Raw genomic sequence first — 19,928 nt, forward strand, 5'->3', positions numbered from 1 at the left:
TTATTGAGAATAGTTAAATCATTCACAGTTAATCATCATACAATATATTGCTATTTATACATTGTTTTCCTGGTTCTGGTCATTTCACTCAGCATTATGTACGTCTTGCAATTTTTTCTGAAATAAGCCTGCTCATCATTTCTTATTGAACTCCACTACATTCAGATACACCACTTGTTCACTCATTCCTCAATTGATGAACATCCCCTCAATTTCTAATTATTTGCCATCCAAAAAACAGTCTAACCTAATTCCCACAATTGACCATGTCCAAAAATGTATATCTTTCTCTGCATTTTAAAATCCATTGCCTCTTTGGCAGGAATTGGGTGGTATGTTTTTCATCTTCAGGCCTCTAACATTTATCATGAATTCTAACGTCTTTTGGTAATTTTTTTTTTAATAATGTTGTCATTATATAATCAGTTGTGATTATTTCTCTCTGCATCAATTCATTGAGTTCAGCTTAGTTTTCTTTGAAACTATCTATTTTATCTTTTCTTATGACACAATCATTCCATTTCACTTAAATAACATAATTTATTTGACTGTTTTCAGTAGGTGAATACTGCCTTAATTTCCAGGGTTTTTTTTGGTCTATTATGAAAAGAGCTCTTACAAATATTTTTCCTTCTTTCTTGGATCTCTTGTAGATACAGGTCTAATAGTAGTATAGCTAGGTTGAAGAGTATGTATGCACAATTTACTAACTTTTGGATCATAGTTCAAGTTGCTTTCTGGAATGGATAGAATAATTCATAGCTCTTTTAAAAGTGACTTAGAATGCCTATTTTCACACAGCACCCCCAACATTTGACATTGTTCTCTTTTGTCATCTTTTCCAATTTGATGTATAGCAGGTAGAACCTCAGAGTTGCTTTAATTTTCATTTTCCTAATCATTATGATCAATATGATTAATAAATGAGACAATATATTCAAGTGTTTTTCGATCAGCATCTGGTAGATTTATTAATAAAGTTTTATCCATTCCTGTTATCCTTTAACAGTACTGATTTGCAACATTATTTCATATTTCTTCTTTTGAAAATTTCCTATTCATATCTCTTGAGCATTTAGCTATTTGGGAATAGTTCTTCATCTTATAAATTTGAATCAGTTAAATTTTTTATAAATCTTAGATCTAAGGCATTAATCAGCAAAGAATTTTTCCCCTTAGATAATTTCCCTTATAATTTTAACAGCATTAAACTTGTTTGTTAGAAATTTTCTGATTTTTTTTGTATTTATAATTCTTCATTTTGTCCTTTGTGATTTTTTATTGCTTGTTTAGTCATGAACTATTGTCCTATCCATGGATCTGAAAGATAATTGCTTCCTTTCTCCTCTTCCTTTCTCCTCTACTTTGCTTAAGTTACATTTATCTTGGTATATGGTGTGACATGTGGGTCTATAAATATTTTTTTCCCCTAAATGCTTTTCAGTTTTCCCAGACGTTTTTGTCCATATATACTCTAGAGACTGAGATCTGTAGGACCATGAAGCACCATGTTTGTCTGGACATAATCTCCTCAATTGAACCTTTCTATTTTTTAACCAAACTGTTTTTGACAATTACTGCTCTACAGTAGAGTTTGAGAACTATTTCAGGTAATATAGACAATAATCTTGCTTTATTCATTATTTTCCTTAATATATAAATTTTTTTACTTTTAGTGTTTTATATGGATTTCATTATTTTTTTCTACCTCTGTAAAATACTACCATTTCTTCCTTACATGTCATTAATACCCATCTTCCCCAGGCTCCAATATTTTGAACCTACTGTGTGAGGTCTCTAGTCATTCAGATCCCTTTTCCTCCCCAAGACCATCAACACCCCATGGTAATGCCAGTTTCCTTGTTCCACCCGGGGTTCCAAGTCACTTTCTATTGTCGCTGCCTCTTCAGTAATCACCCAATACCCTAGATTTCTCACTTGACTGGCTACAGCAATCCTTCCCCCTCCAGTGGGATTCTGTCAGATTTGGGGAACTGGTTCAGAGACCTCATCTGTTGGTGTAGTGGATAATTGAACTTGGAATTGGGATGACCTGGGCTCAAATTCTGCCCTATATGCCAGGACAATGATGACCTCTAGGCTCACTTCTAGTTCTAAATCCTACATTCCTCCCATTTCCTTCCCTTTCCTCTCCTTTGCCCTTCTAACCCAGTATTCTCCAAGATCTCCAAAAACTAGATCTTTGCACCAGACATAACTAACTAGCAACAGTGAACACAGTCAACTCCCTTCATCCCCTGCTGGGAGAGAGACAAGCAAAGAAACTTATCTCCAGACAGTTCAGCCTTACAAAAGAGAGCTAGGGATACAGTTGGGGAAACTAAAAGACAGAGTTTAAAAGACAATGACCCACGGGAAGCCTGGAATCTATTTAAACAGCTTTAGTTGAAAGCCTAAGCTAAATGTGTAAATGTGTGCCCAGGAGCAAAAATACCAGGTGTAAGGAAAAAACCCAACCTGGCTAACAAGCAATAATCCAGAAGCTCCTACTTGGAAGGAACATCCCTCCTAAAGTGGAAACAGGTTCAAGCCAGAAAACAAAGGCACAGGTGTTGGTAGATCAGCTACAAAGTCATGGAGACATTCAGGTCAAATAAAATATGAAGAATCTTTTGAAAGGTCATTAACTAGAAATTTTTTTAATTTGAGGGTAAGAAACCAGAGAGAGAATCAGTGGCCCCAGAAAAGACTAGCTAGTACAGTGGATGGAGCAATGGTCATGGAGTGAGAAAGACCTGAGTTCAATTCCTACCTCAGACATTCACTAGCTATGTGACCCTGGGTAAGTCACTTGTTTCAATTTCCTCATCTGTAAAATGAGGATAATCATAGTACCTACACAACAGAATTGTTGTTAGGATCAAATGAAATAATATTTGTAAATCACTTTGTAAATCTTTAAGCATTTTATAAATGCTATTATTATTAATGATGAGACATACATTAGACAAAAACTGCTGGGGAAACTGAAAAACAGTTTAGGAAAAAATATAGACTAACATGTCATATACCAATAATTTATTTCCTCAATCGTTTATATTGATCATTAAGTGATTTTGGATTCAACTATGCTTATTGCCCAGAAAACTCAGAAAACTTTCTATTCCAGAAAACTTTGCAAGAGAAGGATAGATTTCATCAGTAGAATTATGTGGCAAAGGGGTGGCTAGGTGGCTAGGTGGCTAGGTGGCTAGGTGGCGTAGTGGATAAAGCACTGGCCTTGGAGTCAGGAGTACCTGGGTTCAAATCTGATCTCAGACACTTAATAATTACCTAACTGTGTGGCCTTGGGCAAGCCACTTAACCCTCTTTGCCTTGCAAAATCCTAAAAAAAAAATAAAAAAAAATTATATGGCAACAACTGAAAGTCCTGAAAAAATTCAAATGGGGAAACTAGTAAAGTGTTGGTTAAAACCTGAGCAGCCCACACCCTATAGGCACCATCCATGGCTGGTGGAAACTAGAACTGAACCTAATCTCAAGTTTCTGTGTCTGATCCTTGGGGTATAAAAGGGCAGGCAGTCACACCTGATCTAGGGGAGCAGCCCCTGCATGGGTGAGAAAACAAATAGTCCTTCATAGTTCCTAGCATCTGACAGTGGCAAGTTCTGTCTCATTGGGGCCCAAATGCCCTGTGCCTTACAGAGAAAACAGCACTGGGGTGGGTGGGTGGGGTAAACCTATCTAGTGGCCCTGCTTCCCCAGTCATCATGGACAATAGCAATTCTTGTGGAACTGTGACCTGCAGCAGCTAAAGCCAAATTTTCCTGTTTCATGATTTCCCCTTATGAGATTTGGGCTTCTTGAGCACAAGAACTGTCTTTATTTATTTTATATATATATATATCTCCAACTTGACACAGAGCTTTGAAAATATTAACTGCTCAATAAAAATTCATTCATCCATTCTTCATTCATTCATTTATTCTCTCAAGGCATTGCACATTTCCCTCACAGGAAGATCATATAATATTCAATATTATGCCAAAATCTCAATGGCATGTGGTATTTTTTGAGGATTCTTGGCTACCTACAGAACCCTATTCAAACTTTTTACTTAACATGAGGCATTCAAAAGTTTGCCCAGGGGACACTTGCCAGCAGGGAGTTCCAGAGCCCTTCCTGGATGAGGGTGAACCAGGACAGGCCAGAATTGTGTTGGTTACTACCCCAGTTGGCCCAGTGCAATAACACCACATTGTTGTCTATGATTTCTTCCAGAGTGCCCTAAAACAAATGTGAACAAATGGGTCCCCACAGCTCTTGGGTCCTGGCAAGGCACAGTCCTGGGTTAAAGATGTTGGCATTTGTTCATAGTTCCCACTGGAAAGTTACCTCTACAAGTCCAGTTGCCTAGTTTCCTTCAGTCTTTCATCTCCCTATATGCTCCATGGACCATGATTGTATATTCTGAGCTAGTGCTGTTATCTTGTGGACACAGATGGAACTACATCTACCCTATGACCAGAAGGAACATCAGAGGCCCAGAGGCAAGGACTGGCATCTGAATCAGGTTCAAGAGCCCTAACAACAACTGTGCCCTGAAACATCTTTCAGTAAAGCAGACAGAGGATTTGATAAATTCTATATACTTTCATCACAACCCAAAGAATAATAGTCTTTTACATCTGTGTTTGTGTGTGGGTTTGGGTACCTATGCCCTAAGTGAAGGAAAGAATTACTTTAAAATTAATGATTTTAATTAATGATGATTTCTTTAAAAATTACATCATTGTCCTTTTCCAGTGATTTTTTCCCTCCTTCCCCTCTTTCCCTTGTTAACAAAGAAATACTGTTGAAACAAATCAACTCATTGGCCATTTCTGATTATACCTGATTTTACACCTAGAGTCTAAGCACCTCTCTCAGAGAGGCAAGAAGTATTCATCATTAGTCCCCTGAAGTCACAACTGATGGGAATTCTGAAATATTTCAATGAAATATTCTGAAAAAATTTCTAATCATTTTATTGTGGCTTGATTCCCCTATCCCACTTCCAAACTCACAGTTATTTCACATAATCGTAGCTTGATCTTTTCCCTTTTGATCTACTGACCAGCCCAGACTCCTTTCCTGACTTTGCTAAGCTGGATCTGAAAATGAGGATGTGGATATAGGGTAGGTGGGGCACCAAGATCTCAACCAGTTCCCATTATAGGCCCTGCCAGACTTTAGGCTCCTGATGTATTTTGGCTAGTCATTTAGGTTCTGAGTTCCATACCAAGTTTTCCCAGCTTCCTAGGCCAGCTCTAACCTCACTCAACTAATTTATTTATTTATCATTTTCTTTTAAAATAGTTTTATTGATATTATTTGTTTTAACATAATCCAGATTTCCCCCTTAATCTCTCTTTTTCTCACTTAAAGAACTATCCTTTATAACCAAGAATATTTTTTGAAGAGGAAAAATTTTTTAAATCATCAAAGCTTGGATCATGCATCATAAAAAAACAACCAAAACGTGACATTGTATGAAATATCCCACATCTGTGGACACCCACCCTCTACAAAAATTTTTTTTCTCACATTTCGTCTTTGAGGCCAAGCTTGTTCTTTGGACTATTTTAACATTCACTTTTGATTATTTTGTGGTAGTTGTTCATTCTATTTATATTTTTGGAGTCATTGTATACATCATTTTCCAGGCTCTGCTTACTTTATTTTGTTCAAATAAGTATTTTTCTACCTCTCTATATTCATCATATTCATCATTTTTTTTCAGCTGAGGAATAACCCATTATCAAATGTCCATTTTAGTTCCTTGTGAATAATGGCTTCTCCCCCTCATACCTCATTAGTGTTTTTGTTTTGCAACTCTTTGATGCACTAATACAAGTATTGTGTTTTTCAGGGAATGATCATAGCCTCCCACTAGACCAGAAGCTCCATAATATCAGTGACCTTGCCATCAAAGTCTTCAAAGTCTCTGAATTCTCCCTCAGCCCTTCTAACTAACCCATTGTCAAATGATTTTCCTAACAACTGTGTGAGAAAGGGGCTATTATTATTTTTATTTTATAGATCAATCTGAGGCTGAGAAAGTTTAAATGACTTGCCCAGTCTTCAGAAGAATTTGAACTTAAGTCATACTGACTTTAAGTCCAATGTCTGTTATGTTACCTAATGGCCTGTGGTGGTTGTTGGAGTAGTCATTCAGTCGATAAACATTTATTAAGTGCCTTCATAAGCCCTAGGGACCAAAGGGACCAAAGACAGCTCCTTACCTCAAGGAGCTCACAAGGTAATAGGGGAGATAATAAGTGAAGGAATATGTAAACACAAGTTCTACACAGGACAAATAGGAAGTAATTATGAAAAAGGAAGTGACTAGAAATAAAAGAGGTTAGAAATGAGAGTAAGAACTGCTAGGGGGAGAGGGGAGGGATCTGCAGGATAGAAGATATATCCCAGCAAAACTCCATCTCTTTGCTCTGTCCCCACTGAAACACAAATTGCCTTCCAAGAAAAAGACTTGCCCCCTTTTGTCAGATGAAGAAAGAGCATCAGAATGGGTTTCCTTTCTGTTCTGTCCCACCTCAAGTCAGAGAATTTGTAAAGTGTGTTCATGAATGTGGGGGGGAGGGGGAGGGTGATTTCATAGTAATTCACTTAAGACTCATATCCTCTCTCTTTCCTTTTTTCAAATTCTATTTATATATCTTCTCTTCATCCCTACCTCCCAATAAATTCAAATACTCTAGGACTTTCACAGCATCTGTTTATTTAGTTTTTGGGTGGTGAGAAAGATTCTGGGAGAAAAGAAAGAAAAAGTCTCAGCCTGGGGCAATGCAGGGGTGGGAAGAAGGGGGTTTAAGCAGGTCGGTGACTGATGAGTCTTCAGCCTGAACCCCAGTAGGATCATGGCAGCTGTCACTGAAAAAGGAGAGTCAATTGTATTGTTGAGTTTTCCTTCTGAACTCTACTCATTTGGGTACCTTCCCATTTCCCTGGCATTCCCTGGTACTCAGATTCTGCTCCCCTAACCCTTCAAATTGGACCTCAGTTCGCCTTATCCGTTTCAAGGATAGATCCCTGCCTCCTAAGACAACCAAGAGACAATCTAATCAACTAGCAATAATCTTGGCTATATTAGAAATTAGGTCCCAAAGTACATAAAATGTTAGACAGACTCTTGTCTAATTATCTGATTTTTCAAATGAGGAAACTGAGACTCTGAGAAGACCCTAAGACTTGCTTAAAATCACCAAAGTGATAGAAGAGTCCAAAAACTTCTGGAAGGGACAGATTTCAGGCTAACGCCCTCATATTTCAAGTGAGGAAAATGAGGTCCAGTGAGGGTAAGATCCAAAGTGTCATGTTAGAGGCAGGATTTAAACCAGGATCTTCTAATCTCCACTTTTCTCTTTTTTTCTCTGCTCTGGTACCCCCACAAGGACCACTTCATATCCCTGCTCTAGAACTGGAAGTGGCCCCAGTAAAATAAATGGAAGCTTACACAACAGTCATGCTTACCTTGCTGAGGGCCTTGTCACACTCATCTGTAGGAAAAAGAATGGTAGGGTAGGAGTTGCCTTGAACATAATAATTGCTACTCAAATCCAATCAGCTCAGAGAGTGGAAGGAACTTACCTCCACTCACAAAGCTAGTACATGACAAAAATGTAACTAGATACCCTCATCTCCTGATTCCCAGATCAAGGCTCCACACTATCAAGTTTTAAACGTCATTATTTAATTTTATTTTACAACCTGAGGGCCCCTGTTACTAGTGGGTGATGGAATGCACAGGACTAGAGGACTGAGCTTGCACTGGTTTGCTTCTCTCTGCATGGCCCTAGAACTGAAAGTAGGGTTACTGAAACGAATGGTGTGGGAGTGAGGGCCTACACGATTTAGGGAATATGGCACCCTGGCTGGGATGATAGTGAGAACCCTACCTGATTTAGGGAATATGGCACCCTGGCTGGGGTTCAGGTTTACTTTGGGTGCCATCATTTGCATCCTTTGTGCACCTTCAGCAAAGAGTTCTGGAGAACGGCCTGTGGAAAAAAGGAATGAATGTAGAAGCAAAAATAATTGAGTAGAGAGAGAGATACTAGTGAGTGAGTAAAGGAAGATGTAGCTAGGAAAATGTAACAGATAGGTGAGTGGGGGGTGTATGGGTGAGTAAATAGAATACAGATTGTGGAGAGATACGGTAGGTGAATGAGGGGTGTATAGGTAAATGATGGGGAGACACAGGTGAGGGAAAACGAGCAGGCTAATAGGATTCAATAGTTGAGTAGAAGGATACAGATGGATCAATGTGGGATATATATGGATCAGTGGAAGGGTTCAAGTAGATAAGTAGGAGGACATAGCTGGGTGAGTGGGAGTCCACAGGTAGATAAGTGAGATGGGACACAGATGGGAAGCAGATGGATTTCTGGGGGGACATCAGGCAGGTGAGTAAGAAGAAACTAGTAGAGAAAATCAATTGTACCAATACCCCTTAGTTATAATGAGGGAGAATAAAACTCAGATGAAGATGAAGATGGGAAAAGGGATGCATTTGAACACTGAAATGAGGAGAGGGATAAGAATAGGAATGGAGATGGAAATAGGGAATGGGGTAGGGAAAGGGACTAGTATCAAGATTATACATACAATACAGCTGCAGCATTACTGTTTGAGCACCTCCCTTGTTCATCCTAATGCAAAGAATAGCATAATGTTTGTAGTCCGAGCTCACCACACTGATGTCCTCCTGGCCCATACCTGGGAAGAAAGGGAAGACTCTAGCTACTCCCACAAAGTGGCCTCCCAACTCCAGAGCTCTTCCACCTGATCTGATTTGATTTCTTATTCCCAGTCCAAAAGGGGGCAAAAAACCAACCAAGACACTTGAAAGTCCTATTATAAGAGATTCCTCCTCTCAACCATATCCACCCAACCCCATTCATATAATGACTGATGCACATCACTGATGGGAAATTCTTCCTGGTGTCTAATCTCCATTTTCCTTGCTTTAATATAAACTTCTCAAAGTGAAAATGGTCCAGTCTCAGAGCAGGGACTTCAGTACCCACCTTCCTAGAACCCTACTACAAATCCTCACTAAATAAGGTTACAGTCTCCAGACTTACTTGGGTTGCTGAATTGTCCTGGCATTGCACCCTTGGTGAAGGTGGCATCCACTTTTTGGCAGTCACCATTAGGTCTGTAAAATCACCCATGAGCCCAGTTAGTCCATTGACCAAGACCCTCTCAATCTCATCAGGACTACCTTTGATACTGGCAGAGATAGAAGGCTTAGAAAGAAGTATTGGAGTGGCATGTCCAAGTATAGCCTATAAGGCATGCACCCCAAGTATCCAAATCCATACTTTCTGATAGTTCATGTTCTGCACAATTTTTATCTGATTAATCACATCTTTGTTAGTTACTCCTTTAGCATCCATGGATCTAAGCTATAATATATATATATATTTAAATCATATCACATTACTTCAAATCATATTATATCATCATCCTCTACTACTTCTTAAATGAGCACAGGTTTCCCCTATAACTTACTTGATATTAATACCCAACAAACTTATCGGTGTAACTCCGAACAATTCACTTAAGCCTCTCAATCTCAGTTTCTTCATCTGTAAAATTCAAATACTGACATCTACCTTACAAGATGATTGTGTGGATTCAGTGAAATAACATACATAAAGTATATTGTAAACCTTAAAATACTACATAAATGTTAGTTATTATTATCTTCATGGTTTTTATTAACTACCATGGAATCTTATACTATTTCTATGCATGTACATGGAACCTTGTTTGAGCTGGGGGTTTTTTTCTATTTATTCAAAAACTTTCTTGAAGTCAACAAATAATGGAGACAGTGGAATCTCATGTCTTTTTTCTCCTGGAGATCAACTGTATACCTGTGAGTTACGGTAGAGAATTCCTTGTAAAATTTCCTTTTTTACATTTTTTATTTATTTTTATTTCTTTAAGGCAAATGGGGTTAAGTTTCTTGCCCACAGTCACACAGCAAAGCAATTATTATGTGTCTGAGACCCAATTTGAACTCAGGTCCTCCTGACTCCAGGGCCAGTGCTCTATCTACTGTGCCACTTAGCTGCCCCTTACGTTTTTATTAAGAATATTTTTGATGGAGCTAGCTAAATTTCTGATTATATAGTATATCAGTGCCACATATTTTGTTCCTTAATCATATCTTTATTTAAGCATTGTTAGTATGTGTGTGTGTGTGTGTGTGGATCTAAAATAGAATAAGAGCTCAGAGCTTCTTCAGTGGGAGAGAAGGGAAGAAATAAATCTTTCTATAGTACCTATCATGGGTGGGATATCATGCTAAACACTTTGCAAATATTTTATATGATCCTCACAACACCCATGGGAGGAAGGTGCTGATATTATCTCCATTTTATAATTGAGTAAACTGAGGCAGACAGAAATTAAATGACTTGCCCAGGGTCACACAGCTAGTAAGTATCTGAAGGTTAAATTTGAATTCAGGTCTTCCTGACTTCAGGATCTCTCTCCTCTCTCTCTCACCCTCCCCCCCAAAAAAACCTAACTGCCTCAGTATTGAATGCTGTTGTTTAGTAGTTTCAGTTCTATCTGATTCTTCATTAGCACCATTTGGACCTTTCATGACAATTTTCTTTTCCAGCTCATTTTACAGATGAAGAAACTGAGGCAAACAGGGTTAAGTAACTTGCTCAGTGTTACAGAGAAAGTAAGTATCTGAGACTGGATTTGAACTCATGACAATGAGTCTTTCTGACTCCTGGCCTAGCACTGCATTATCTAGCTCCCTTCAGTGTTTAATAAATTAATGTAAATGTTACTTGATAGGTTTTTTTCACTTGCTGTTTGTCTGTGCCCACCTCATACTTGCATTTGTCAATTCCAAAATCAGGAACTATTTTTTTTTTAGGTTTTTGCAAGGCATTGGGGTTAAGTGGCTTGTCTAAGGTCACACAGCTAGGTAATTATTAAGTGTCTGAGGCCGGATTTGAACCCAGGTACTCATGACTCCAGGGCTGGTGCTTTTTCCACTGTGCCACCTAGCTGCCCCCCTTTAAAGGCAGGAACTATTGACCTTTTTTTGGCCATTTAATTTAGCTAATATTTATAAAGCACTTTCTATGAACCAGATAGGGCAATTAGGTGGCAAAGTGAGAGAGAGTGCCAGGCCTGGGGTCAGGAAAACATCTCCCTCATTTCAAATCTAGTCTCAGATACTTACTTGCTAAGTCTCCTTAGCCAAGTTATTTCCACCCTGTTTTCCTCAGTTTTCCCATCTGTAAAATGAGCTGGAGAAGGAAATGGCAACCCATTTTAGTATCTGTGCCAAAAATATACCAGATGGAGTCGCAAAGGGTCAGACAGGACTATGACTCCACAACAGCAGGAGTCAGACACTAAGCCCTAGGTGATGGAATGTAAAGACAAAAAACAAATAGTCCGCACCCTTAAGGAGTTTACATTATAAGAGGCAGAGATTTGTAATTATGAATTTTTGTACCTGAGACAAGTGGCATAAACTAAACTGGGGCAACTGGTAGATAGAGAACTCTCAATTAGGAAATAGGTAGGGTACTTAGGGAGGGTTCAATAGCTGCCTAGATACCTCTAGGGTCTGGTCTGTCTGATTCCTACTCACCCTGGGAAAGCTGTCTTGACTGACAAGTCACCATTGTCCAGAGGAGTCACAAAAGTGATTGGCATCTTCATATTGTCCTTCATTGCCAAAAAGTCATTGTCATCAGATGCTGCTGCTACGATATACCATAAACCCTGAAACTGAAGAGAGAAACCATATTCCATGAGATTCAGACTCAGTCTTACAGCATTTTATTTGTTTTGTTTTGTTTGGTTTTTTTAAGGGTTTTTTTGCAAGGCAAATGGGTTAAGTGGCTTGCCCAAGGCCACACAGCTAGGTAATTATTAAGTGTGTGAGACCAGACCTGAACCCAGGTACTCCTGACTCCAGGGTCAATGCTTTATCCACTACGCCACCTAGCCACCCCACAGCATTTTAAATAAAACAGAACTCAGACACTCTACAAACTCAAGAGTGTTCTGTACGTTGGATATTATGATTACCATATTCCAGGCTCACACACACTAGGCTATATATATAGATCCAGTCTCTCACTCTTTGTGTGTGTGTGTGTGTGTGTGTGTGTGTGTGTGTGTGTGTGTGTGTGTGTGTAGTTGGAAGCAGGGAGAGTATAATCTCTAAGACAAGAAACAGGATCTATGCTAGGATACAGTCAGTCTATACTAGCTGTCAAATTGCATTGGCAAAGATGATGAGGGCAAAGGTAAGCAAGCATCTGGGTTTCATGGCCAAAATGGCCTTAGAGCTCCAAGGATCTCTAGAAATCATTTGCAGGGCAGCTAGGTGGCATAGTGGATAAAGCATTGACCCTGGAGTCAAGAGGATGTGAGTTCAAATTTGACCTAGCTGTGTGATCTTGGGCAACCCCATTACCTTGTAAAAAAAAAAAAGAAATCATTTGCAGGTATTCTTAACCTAAGTCCATGAATTTATTTTTTAAACTTATTTTGATAAGCCTATTTCAATATCTTTGATTTCCTCTGTAATCCGACTTATTTTGTGCTATGTATTAAAAACCATTATTCTGAGAAGGGGAATCATGGGTTTCACCAAGATGGCAAAGCATTCCAGAATACCAAAAAGGTTAAGAAACTCTGAAAGTAAACTCCTTTTATTTTACAGAGGAGTCTAATGGGTCTTAGAGAGAGGAAATAACTTGCCCAAAACTTGTAGTTCAGTTTTTTTTTTTCCCAGTCATGTAGACTTTTTATGACCCCACATTTTGGAGTTTTCTTGGCTATCATACTAGGGTTATTTATCATTTCCTTCTCCAGTTAATTTTACAGATGAGAAAACTAAGGCAAACAGGGTTAAGTGACTTGCCAAAGGCTAAACTAGCATTAATTGGCAGATCTGAGATTCAAACCTAGTTCTTATAACTCAATCACTGAAAAAGTATTCATTAATTAAGCATTTATCATGTTCCCGGCACTTTGCTGAGTACTGGGGATATTAAATAAGCTCTTTTTCTTTAGGAGTTTTCATTCCATTGGAAGAGACAACATATATGAAATTTATACAAAAAAGTATATCAATACATGTTAATTTGGGAGAGATAATTACTAAGGACTGGGGCTGGGAGTAGCTAAAAAAATGCTTTATGTAGAAGGTACAAGGTTGACTTGTCTATTTTGCTATAAAGTCTGAATCCAGTCTAAAAAGACCAAATTGGCCCAGAGTAGGAAGTATACTCTAAGACTTGGAAAGGGTTGAAATGTAGGGTTAAGTTATGGGAGTTTTCCAGCAAGCACAACAAACTGTAGCCTGGGGACAACCAAGTTGAAAAATACCTTCTAATAAAATTTCAGACACAGGTGAGGGAGATAGAGATGTCAGAGGGCAAAGTTCCTGCTATCCATGAACCTGCTGCCCAAGGAAATAGTTGGATGGGGCTGGTGTGGAGATTATTTTATTGAAGATATAGCCTCTGAAGGAAGTGTTTTTTAAAAGTTTCCTATTTTAACTAGCTATTCTTGCTTGCATTTTCCTGTTGAAGGACTACAGGTATTATTATTATCTTCTAACAATAATCACCCTGGGAACAAAATTGTGATTTTTGTCCTGCTTTAGTTATGATATTAGAGAGAGAGGGACAAAGGATGGAAATGGAAACCACTTAAGGATCACAACAGAGACCTTAACTTTTAGTTACATGGTTCTTCCAATCCCCAGTCCTGACTACCCTTACTCATGACTCTAAAGTAGGTCCTGCCTTATGAATGTTTAGGGGCCAAATAATAATAAATTATGTTAATAAATCAAGGTGACTTGAGGGAAGGGTCAGAGCCTTCTATGATCCTCCTTTGCCCCAATCTGGACTAGATGAACTGAGAATTCATTGTGGATTTGGGAGGAAATGATAAAGAGCATTAAAAGGCCTAGATTCAAATCCTGTCTCTAATGCTTACTGTCTAAGTCACCCTGGAATGTATATTTATTGCCAAAAGCAATTTAGACTTTAGTTTTCTTATTTGTAAAATGAAGGGGTTGGATAAGATGGATTCTGAGGTTTCTTCTAGATCTAGAGCTAGATAGTTTCGTTATGGGTTAGGTCTTTTAAGAGGCTAAGTATTCTTGGCTTAATTCAGGGTGTTTTGGGGGATGGAATTTGGAAAGGGTCTAGAAAATGAATCTATGAAATCTAAGCTTGAGTCTTATTTCTACTACTGACTAGTATGATGCAAGGCAAGTCACTTAATCTCTCTATTTCCTCCTGTGTAAGAGAGAGAGGAAGAGTTTTCTAACCTGCATCTTCTTCTCTAGGTTAGGGTAAGGATAGAATGAGACTAAAGCAAGGTCATTTGCAGGAGTAAGGTAAAACTATATTTCATAAATTGAAAAAGAGTTTTGTTTTATTTTACTATTATCATCCAGTGCCTCCAAATTCCCCATTCCATTGAACCATGCAGGTCCTTTTACTGCTCCCAGTCTCTAGAGCCCACCCCCATACTCACACTTCTTCTGAGGGGTTGGTTACCTTTGTGTTATCGAAGTTGGGTTGAACAGGGATATCAGCTTGGATTGGAGAGCCCCAAAGCAGTCCTAGTAGGCATCCCAGAAGCACAGCTTTCATCATCTTTGGTGTTCACTCAACACTAAATTGGGAGCCACCAAGACTAGAGAGTTCAGTGTGGTGCTGTGCCCTCTGAGGCCATGGCATTTATCCTTTTGGGAAGATGCCTTGGGGGAGGGGAATGGGCGGAAGAGGGCTCAATGCCCAAGGAGGACAATGCCAACCACCATCTCTTAGCTCCATTCAACCTGGCTGATGGCCTGTGTGAATCAGGGAAATGTCTTTCAAAAACAGGAGAAACATTCAGAAAAATGTTTCCTCCTTGGGTAGAAAAGAGATAGGGGAGGTGAGGGTTGGGACAGGAAAGGGGAGCTCAGGTTTCAGGTTGGAGGGCTCCATTAGCCCTCTTGTTTTCTCTCTGCCCAGATTTTACTTAGAACACCCACAGATCCAAGCCAGGGCTGAACTTGAATCTTTCTGGACCCAATGGGCTTTAATCCCAATCACTACTTAGGTTGATAATAAGTTAATGTGTATTATTTGTCAAGTTCTCCATTATTTTCCAAAGCTTTTGCCAATAGAATAGAGACTTCATGTCATGTCCACAAATAACCCTGGAGGTAAGCTGAGTTGGTAGTAGTTTTATTCCCCTTTTACAATTTTGGAAGCTGAGGCAAAAGACGTGAATAGATTCACAGAAAGCAACTGAACAGATGAATTTAAGGACCATGAGAGGATGAAAAGGAAATTACCAGGTCTTTCCAGGATAAGGTAATGGGAGGGTGCTCTCACTCTCAAACTCAAATCCAACTCTAAACTCCAGGTAGAACACTTTCTCCTAGCAAATTGGAACAATTGTTCTTGGTTCCCTTTTATTGACACTGGGACACAGAGAAACACACAAGGGAGGAAGTGGGCAGGAGGGAAAAGTGACTGTCCCAAACCTAGTACAAAAGAGTATATTTAGGAAAATTTCTTCCCCTTGATTCTTTCTCTAGTCCAATGAGTCTTAGAAGTCCAAAGGGACCTAATGACCAGTGGTGACTTAATCTGCCTGAATGAGTTTCTTGCTGGGTCCATTCACTAGTACCTTCCCTCTGAGATTCCCTTCAATTTACCATGTCTAAATTTAGCTGTCCATAGTTGATTGCATGTTGTTTCCCCCTTAGAAAGTGAGCTCCTTGAGGGCAGGGACTATTTTTTGCCTTTCTTTGTTACTTCAGAATTTAGCAGGGTGCCACAGTGATTCATTGATATGCATACCCTTTAACTCAGTTCTAGCTCTGAAACCCAAAGAGATCATAAAAAGGAAAAAAGGACCCATATGTTCAAAAATATTCATAGTAACTCTTTTTGGGGTGGCAAAGAATTTGAAATTGAGGAGATGTCTATCCATTCAGGAATGACTGAAGAAACTGTGGTATAATGAATATAGTGGAAGCAATACAGTGATCCAAGATAATTTCAAAAGACCTGTGATGGAAAATGCCATCTTTATCCAGAGAAAGAATTAAGGAGTCTGAATGTAGATCAAAACTTATTTTCAATTTTTAAAATTTGTTTTATAATTTTTCCCTTTTTGTTCTGATTCTTCTTTCACAACATAACTAATATGGAAATGTTTAATAGTGTTACATGCATAAATTATATCTGATTGTTGTCTTGGAGAGGGGAGGAGGAGGGATGGATAAAAAATTTGAAACTCAAAATCTTACCAAAAAATAAATGTTGAAAAGAATCTTTACATGTAATTGGCAAAAATAAAATAAAATAAAAAATATTAAGAACAATTATAAAAAAGGGGGGGAAATGCCTATTGATTTGTAGACTAATTTGATGGATAATCTCAGCGATAGCATAATTGAAAAAAAAATCACTTGGCAATCAGAAACCTTGTAATGAGAATTTCTGGACTTGACTAGTTCTTGAATAATAGACACAGTGTCCATTTCTGGGCTTACCAGCAAAAGCCTGCCATCTCTTAGTGGGAAGGTTTTGTTCCACTGGCATACCCTTCAGGGGGTAGAGTTCACTGATACACTGGAAGGAAGCATCTGAAGAGGGCTTAAGGAAGCATCAGGCCAGAAAAGTCACAGTCCACTGTATTGCATTCAAGACACACAGAATGAAGAACTAAATAAAGACCAAGGCAGATTTGACTGAGATCAGGTGAAGAAGAGTCTGTAATGGACTAACTGCAAACACCCTTAGAAAGGAAAAGTTGCAAGGAAAGGAAATAGAGAAGTCAGAGCCAAGGTAAGAGGAAGGAACACATTGGATAAAACCTATCTCTTTATTCTGGTATTCAAGGCTCTTCACAATCTGCTCCCATAAATGCAAACTTTGCTACAATCATACTGAACTATTTGGCATTCTCTGAATGGCAAAACTCTTTCAAGCTTTTCTATCCGAATATGAACTTTCTGTCTCCTGAATTTCCATCTCCAAACATCTCTTGAAATTTTATTGTTTCATCAAAGCTCAATTCTTTCATGAAACCCTCCCTTATAAACTTATCTGGAAGGAATTTCTCCCTCCTCTGAAGTCCTAAAGTACTCTTTCGATGTATTTCAAGACTCTTTCCCATATATCCTTGAACTATTCTAATTTCTACCTTCCTCTTGAATGTTACCTTCTATATATTTTCTATCTACTATATCTGTCTTCTACGCTTCTTATGCAAACCTTCCTAACATCTTTTATCTCCTCTGTATGTACCAAGTTTATCTGTGTACACATTGTCATCTCCTTGTGGGTTAGGGACTGTTTGTTTCTCTTTTTCTTTGTTTCATTAGTGCTCAATATAATACCTGGCAAATAGCCATCACTTAATAAATGCTTGCTGGTTTCTTTATTGATCAGTTCCCAGTCTTTCTACTCTACTGTGACCTCCTTGAGAACAGGAGACCTTTCTCCTACAAAATTGTGAAACCTCAGTGCTAAACATGAGGTCTTGCTAAATCACAGCAGCTCAATAATTATTTATTTATGATTACACTGCAGGAGAAAGAGGAGTCAAAGTTTAATCCAAAGACCCTAAATAGCCTGAGTACTATACTGGGAAGATAAAGAAATGAACAAAGATGAGGAAGAACTGGGGTTGGAAGGAAAATGCTTAGTTTGGTTTTAAAATGTATTGAATTTGAAAGGCAATGGGTCAGTCATTCAAATAAAAATGTCCCCTTGGAATCTGGAAATTTTGAAAGAGGTCAGTACTACAGCTATTGAGTGGGAGTTATCTACCTAGAAGGTATAATTGAAGCTGTAGGAATGGATGATCTTATCACAAGAGAGAGTGTAGAGATTAGAAAGAGATAGACTCTATGAAAATAACCATTTTTGAAGGGAGGGAAAGGAAATAGGAGAATGGAAAAGAATCAGAGAAGCTACAGACATAGGAAGAGAATTTGGAGGACAGCTGTAACTAGTTATTTTTTCATTTGAGGGCTAGGAGCACAAAATATGTCAGGGGCAAACAGCAAGAAACAGGGCAGGAGGTAGACCAAAGAAAAGTAGACCATCTGATAGCTTCCTTTTAAAAACATCTATTCTTACTAAAGGTTAAAGCAATCATCTTTCTTCTACTGAAAGTCTTGTTATTGCCTTATAAATGTCAATGTACTGAAGCAAAATTCATATCACCTAGCCCTAGTTATGTCTCTGACAAAGAGTGTGTAGCATCAAGGAAGACAAGAAAAAAAGAATTTCAAGGAGTTGTTGGCCGATAGTGTTAGCTATTTCAGAAAAGTCAAGAACTGACAGGATTTGGTAAATAGGAAGCCATGGTGACTTGTAAGATAAGTTTTAATAAGTTTGGTCAGGACAGAAATCTGATGGCTAAGAATGGATAGGAAGACCATAACAGAAATAATTAATGGGTGGGCAATTTTCTTTTAAATTAGGGGTTCAATCTGTGACTAGGCTTCTAGGGTAGCTGATGGCTTGGGTTAGGGGGGGTCAGCTTGCAACTTAGTCAGTCTGAGGCAAGGTCTACAGAGAGTTTTTGGCTTCACAACCTGTTTCTCTTTGCCCAATTAGGGGTAGGAGGGACAGGAGTAAACAGTGGAAAGGTTTCTTCCTCCTCCAAACTAATCTTCTCCTTTATCTAAATCTGGTTTGAGATAAACCCTTATCTCTGAGCCATCTAATTTCTTTAATTCCCACTTAACACTTAATAGGATTAAGTCCAAAGCTGTACCTTTTCCTTCATAGGTGACAACATTTGCCTTCATAGGTGACAGCATTTTGGGACTCCACTGGGAATGGTAAGCCGCAATCAAAGGAGTTAAGTATAGATTTCAACCCTTCTGTAATCTCTTCCCCTCCCCCCTCCCCCACTTAAGGAGATCAATTGATACTTAAGGGTCCTTTAGGACTGTGAAGCCCTGTTCCCTACCTAAGGGGGCCACTTCTCTTGTTGTTTGTCCTTTGCTCTAGAAGAAGACCACCACATCAAGGAGTTGATGATATGGCATGCACATAAATTGAATCTGAATGAGGGGATGTTGTGCAAAATTGCTTTCTTCTCTGAAGTTGTAATGGGTTCAGTGGCCAGAAATGAATCAGAAACATTGGAAATGGCAATGGATTTGAGGCAAGCAGGGTTAAATGATTTGCCTAAGATCACAAAGCTACTAAGAATCAAGTATCTAAGGGTGGATTTGAACTCAGGTCTGATGTTCTATCTACTGTGCCATCACACTGGATGGCACCAATCCCCACTTTCAGCTCAGGGCATCCAACTATGGTGGCATTCAAGTTTGGTTTGTCTTGTTGGAGAGGCATTGGATACATTGTGGGATATTAGAATGCTAGAGAAACCCCTACCCTGGAGTCAGGGGGACCTGGGTTCAAATGTGACCTCAGACACTTAATAATTACCTAGCTATTTGACCTTGGGCAAGTCACTTAACCCCCTTGTCTTGCCAAAAACAACAACAAAAGAATATAAGAGAATCATTGGATGCATGATGTCAGAGCTAAGTCCTAGAAGGACAGTGATGTCATGAATATATTTCAATTTATTCATTTGATAAATGAAGAAACTGAGACCCAGAAAAAAAAGTGACTTTCTCAAAGTCCTATAAGTGAGCTTGAAAGCCTCAAGGATTACACTATGGTGATGGCTTTTGTCCTTCATTTTCCAAGAGGTCCAAGACATCATGACAAGACAAATGAATTGGATTTGAGTGAAGGGATTCTGTGCTAAATCATCAGCCTCACCTTTTCTTCTGGAGCCATTTGGATTCAGTGGCCAGATATGAATCAGGAAGACTTGAGAAGGCCCTGGATGCCAGA

At 38.8% G+C, this 19,928-nt stretch overlaps 1 protein-coding gene across 1 annotated transcript; it reads right to left on the minus strand.

Annotated features, from left to right (window-relative positions):
* Window positions 1-4,092: 4,092 nt before the first annotated feature.
* LCNL1 (lipocalin like 1) lies at window positions 4,093-14,693 on the minus strand. Its single transcript, XM_074192507.1, has 7 exons — window positions 14,595-14,693; window positions 11,657-11,796; window positions 9,108-9,181; window positions 8,629-8,739; window positions 7,920-8,021; window positions 7,495-7,520; window positions 4,093-4,248 (listed from the first exon to the last, which is right to left on the minus strand). Exons 1-7 carry the CDS (start codon window positions 14,691-14,693, stop codon window positions 4,093-4,095), a joined length of 708 nt encoding a protein of 235 aa, XP_074048608.1.
* Between the last annotated feature and the right edge of the window lie 5,235 nt (window positions 14,694-19,928).

The sequence above is a fragment of the Macrotis lagotis genome, chromosome 1 (genome assembly GCF_037893015.1).
Source record: "Macrotis lagotis isolate mMagLag1 chromosome 1, bilby.v1.9.chrom.fasta, whole genome shotgun sequence".
NCBI lineage: Eukaryota > Metazoa > Chordata > Mammalia > Peramelemorphia > Peramelidae > Macrotis > Macrotis lagotis.

Coding starts and splice junctions, on each gene's coding strand:
- LCNL1 (XM_074192507.1), bottom strand. CDS start 14,693: ATGATGAAAGCTGTGCTTCTGGGATGCCTACTAGGACTGCTTTGGGGC. Junction 8,740..9,107: donor AGGACAATTCAGCAACCCAA/GTAAGTCTGGAG, acceptor CTTTCTTCCCAG/GTATGGGCCAGGAGGACATC. Junction 7,521..7,919: donor TGCCATATTCCCTAAATCAG/GTAGGGTTCTCA, acceptor TTTTTCCTACAG/ATGAGTGTGACAAGGCCCTC.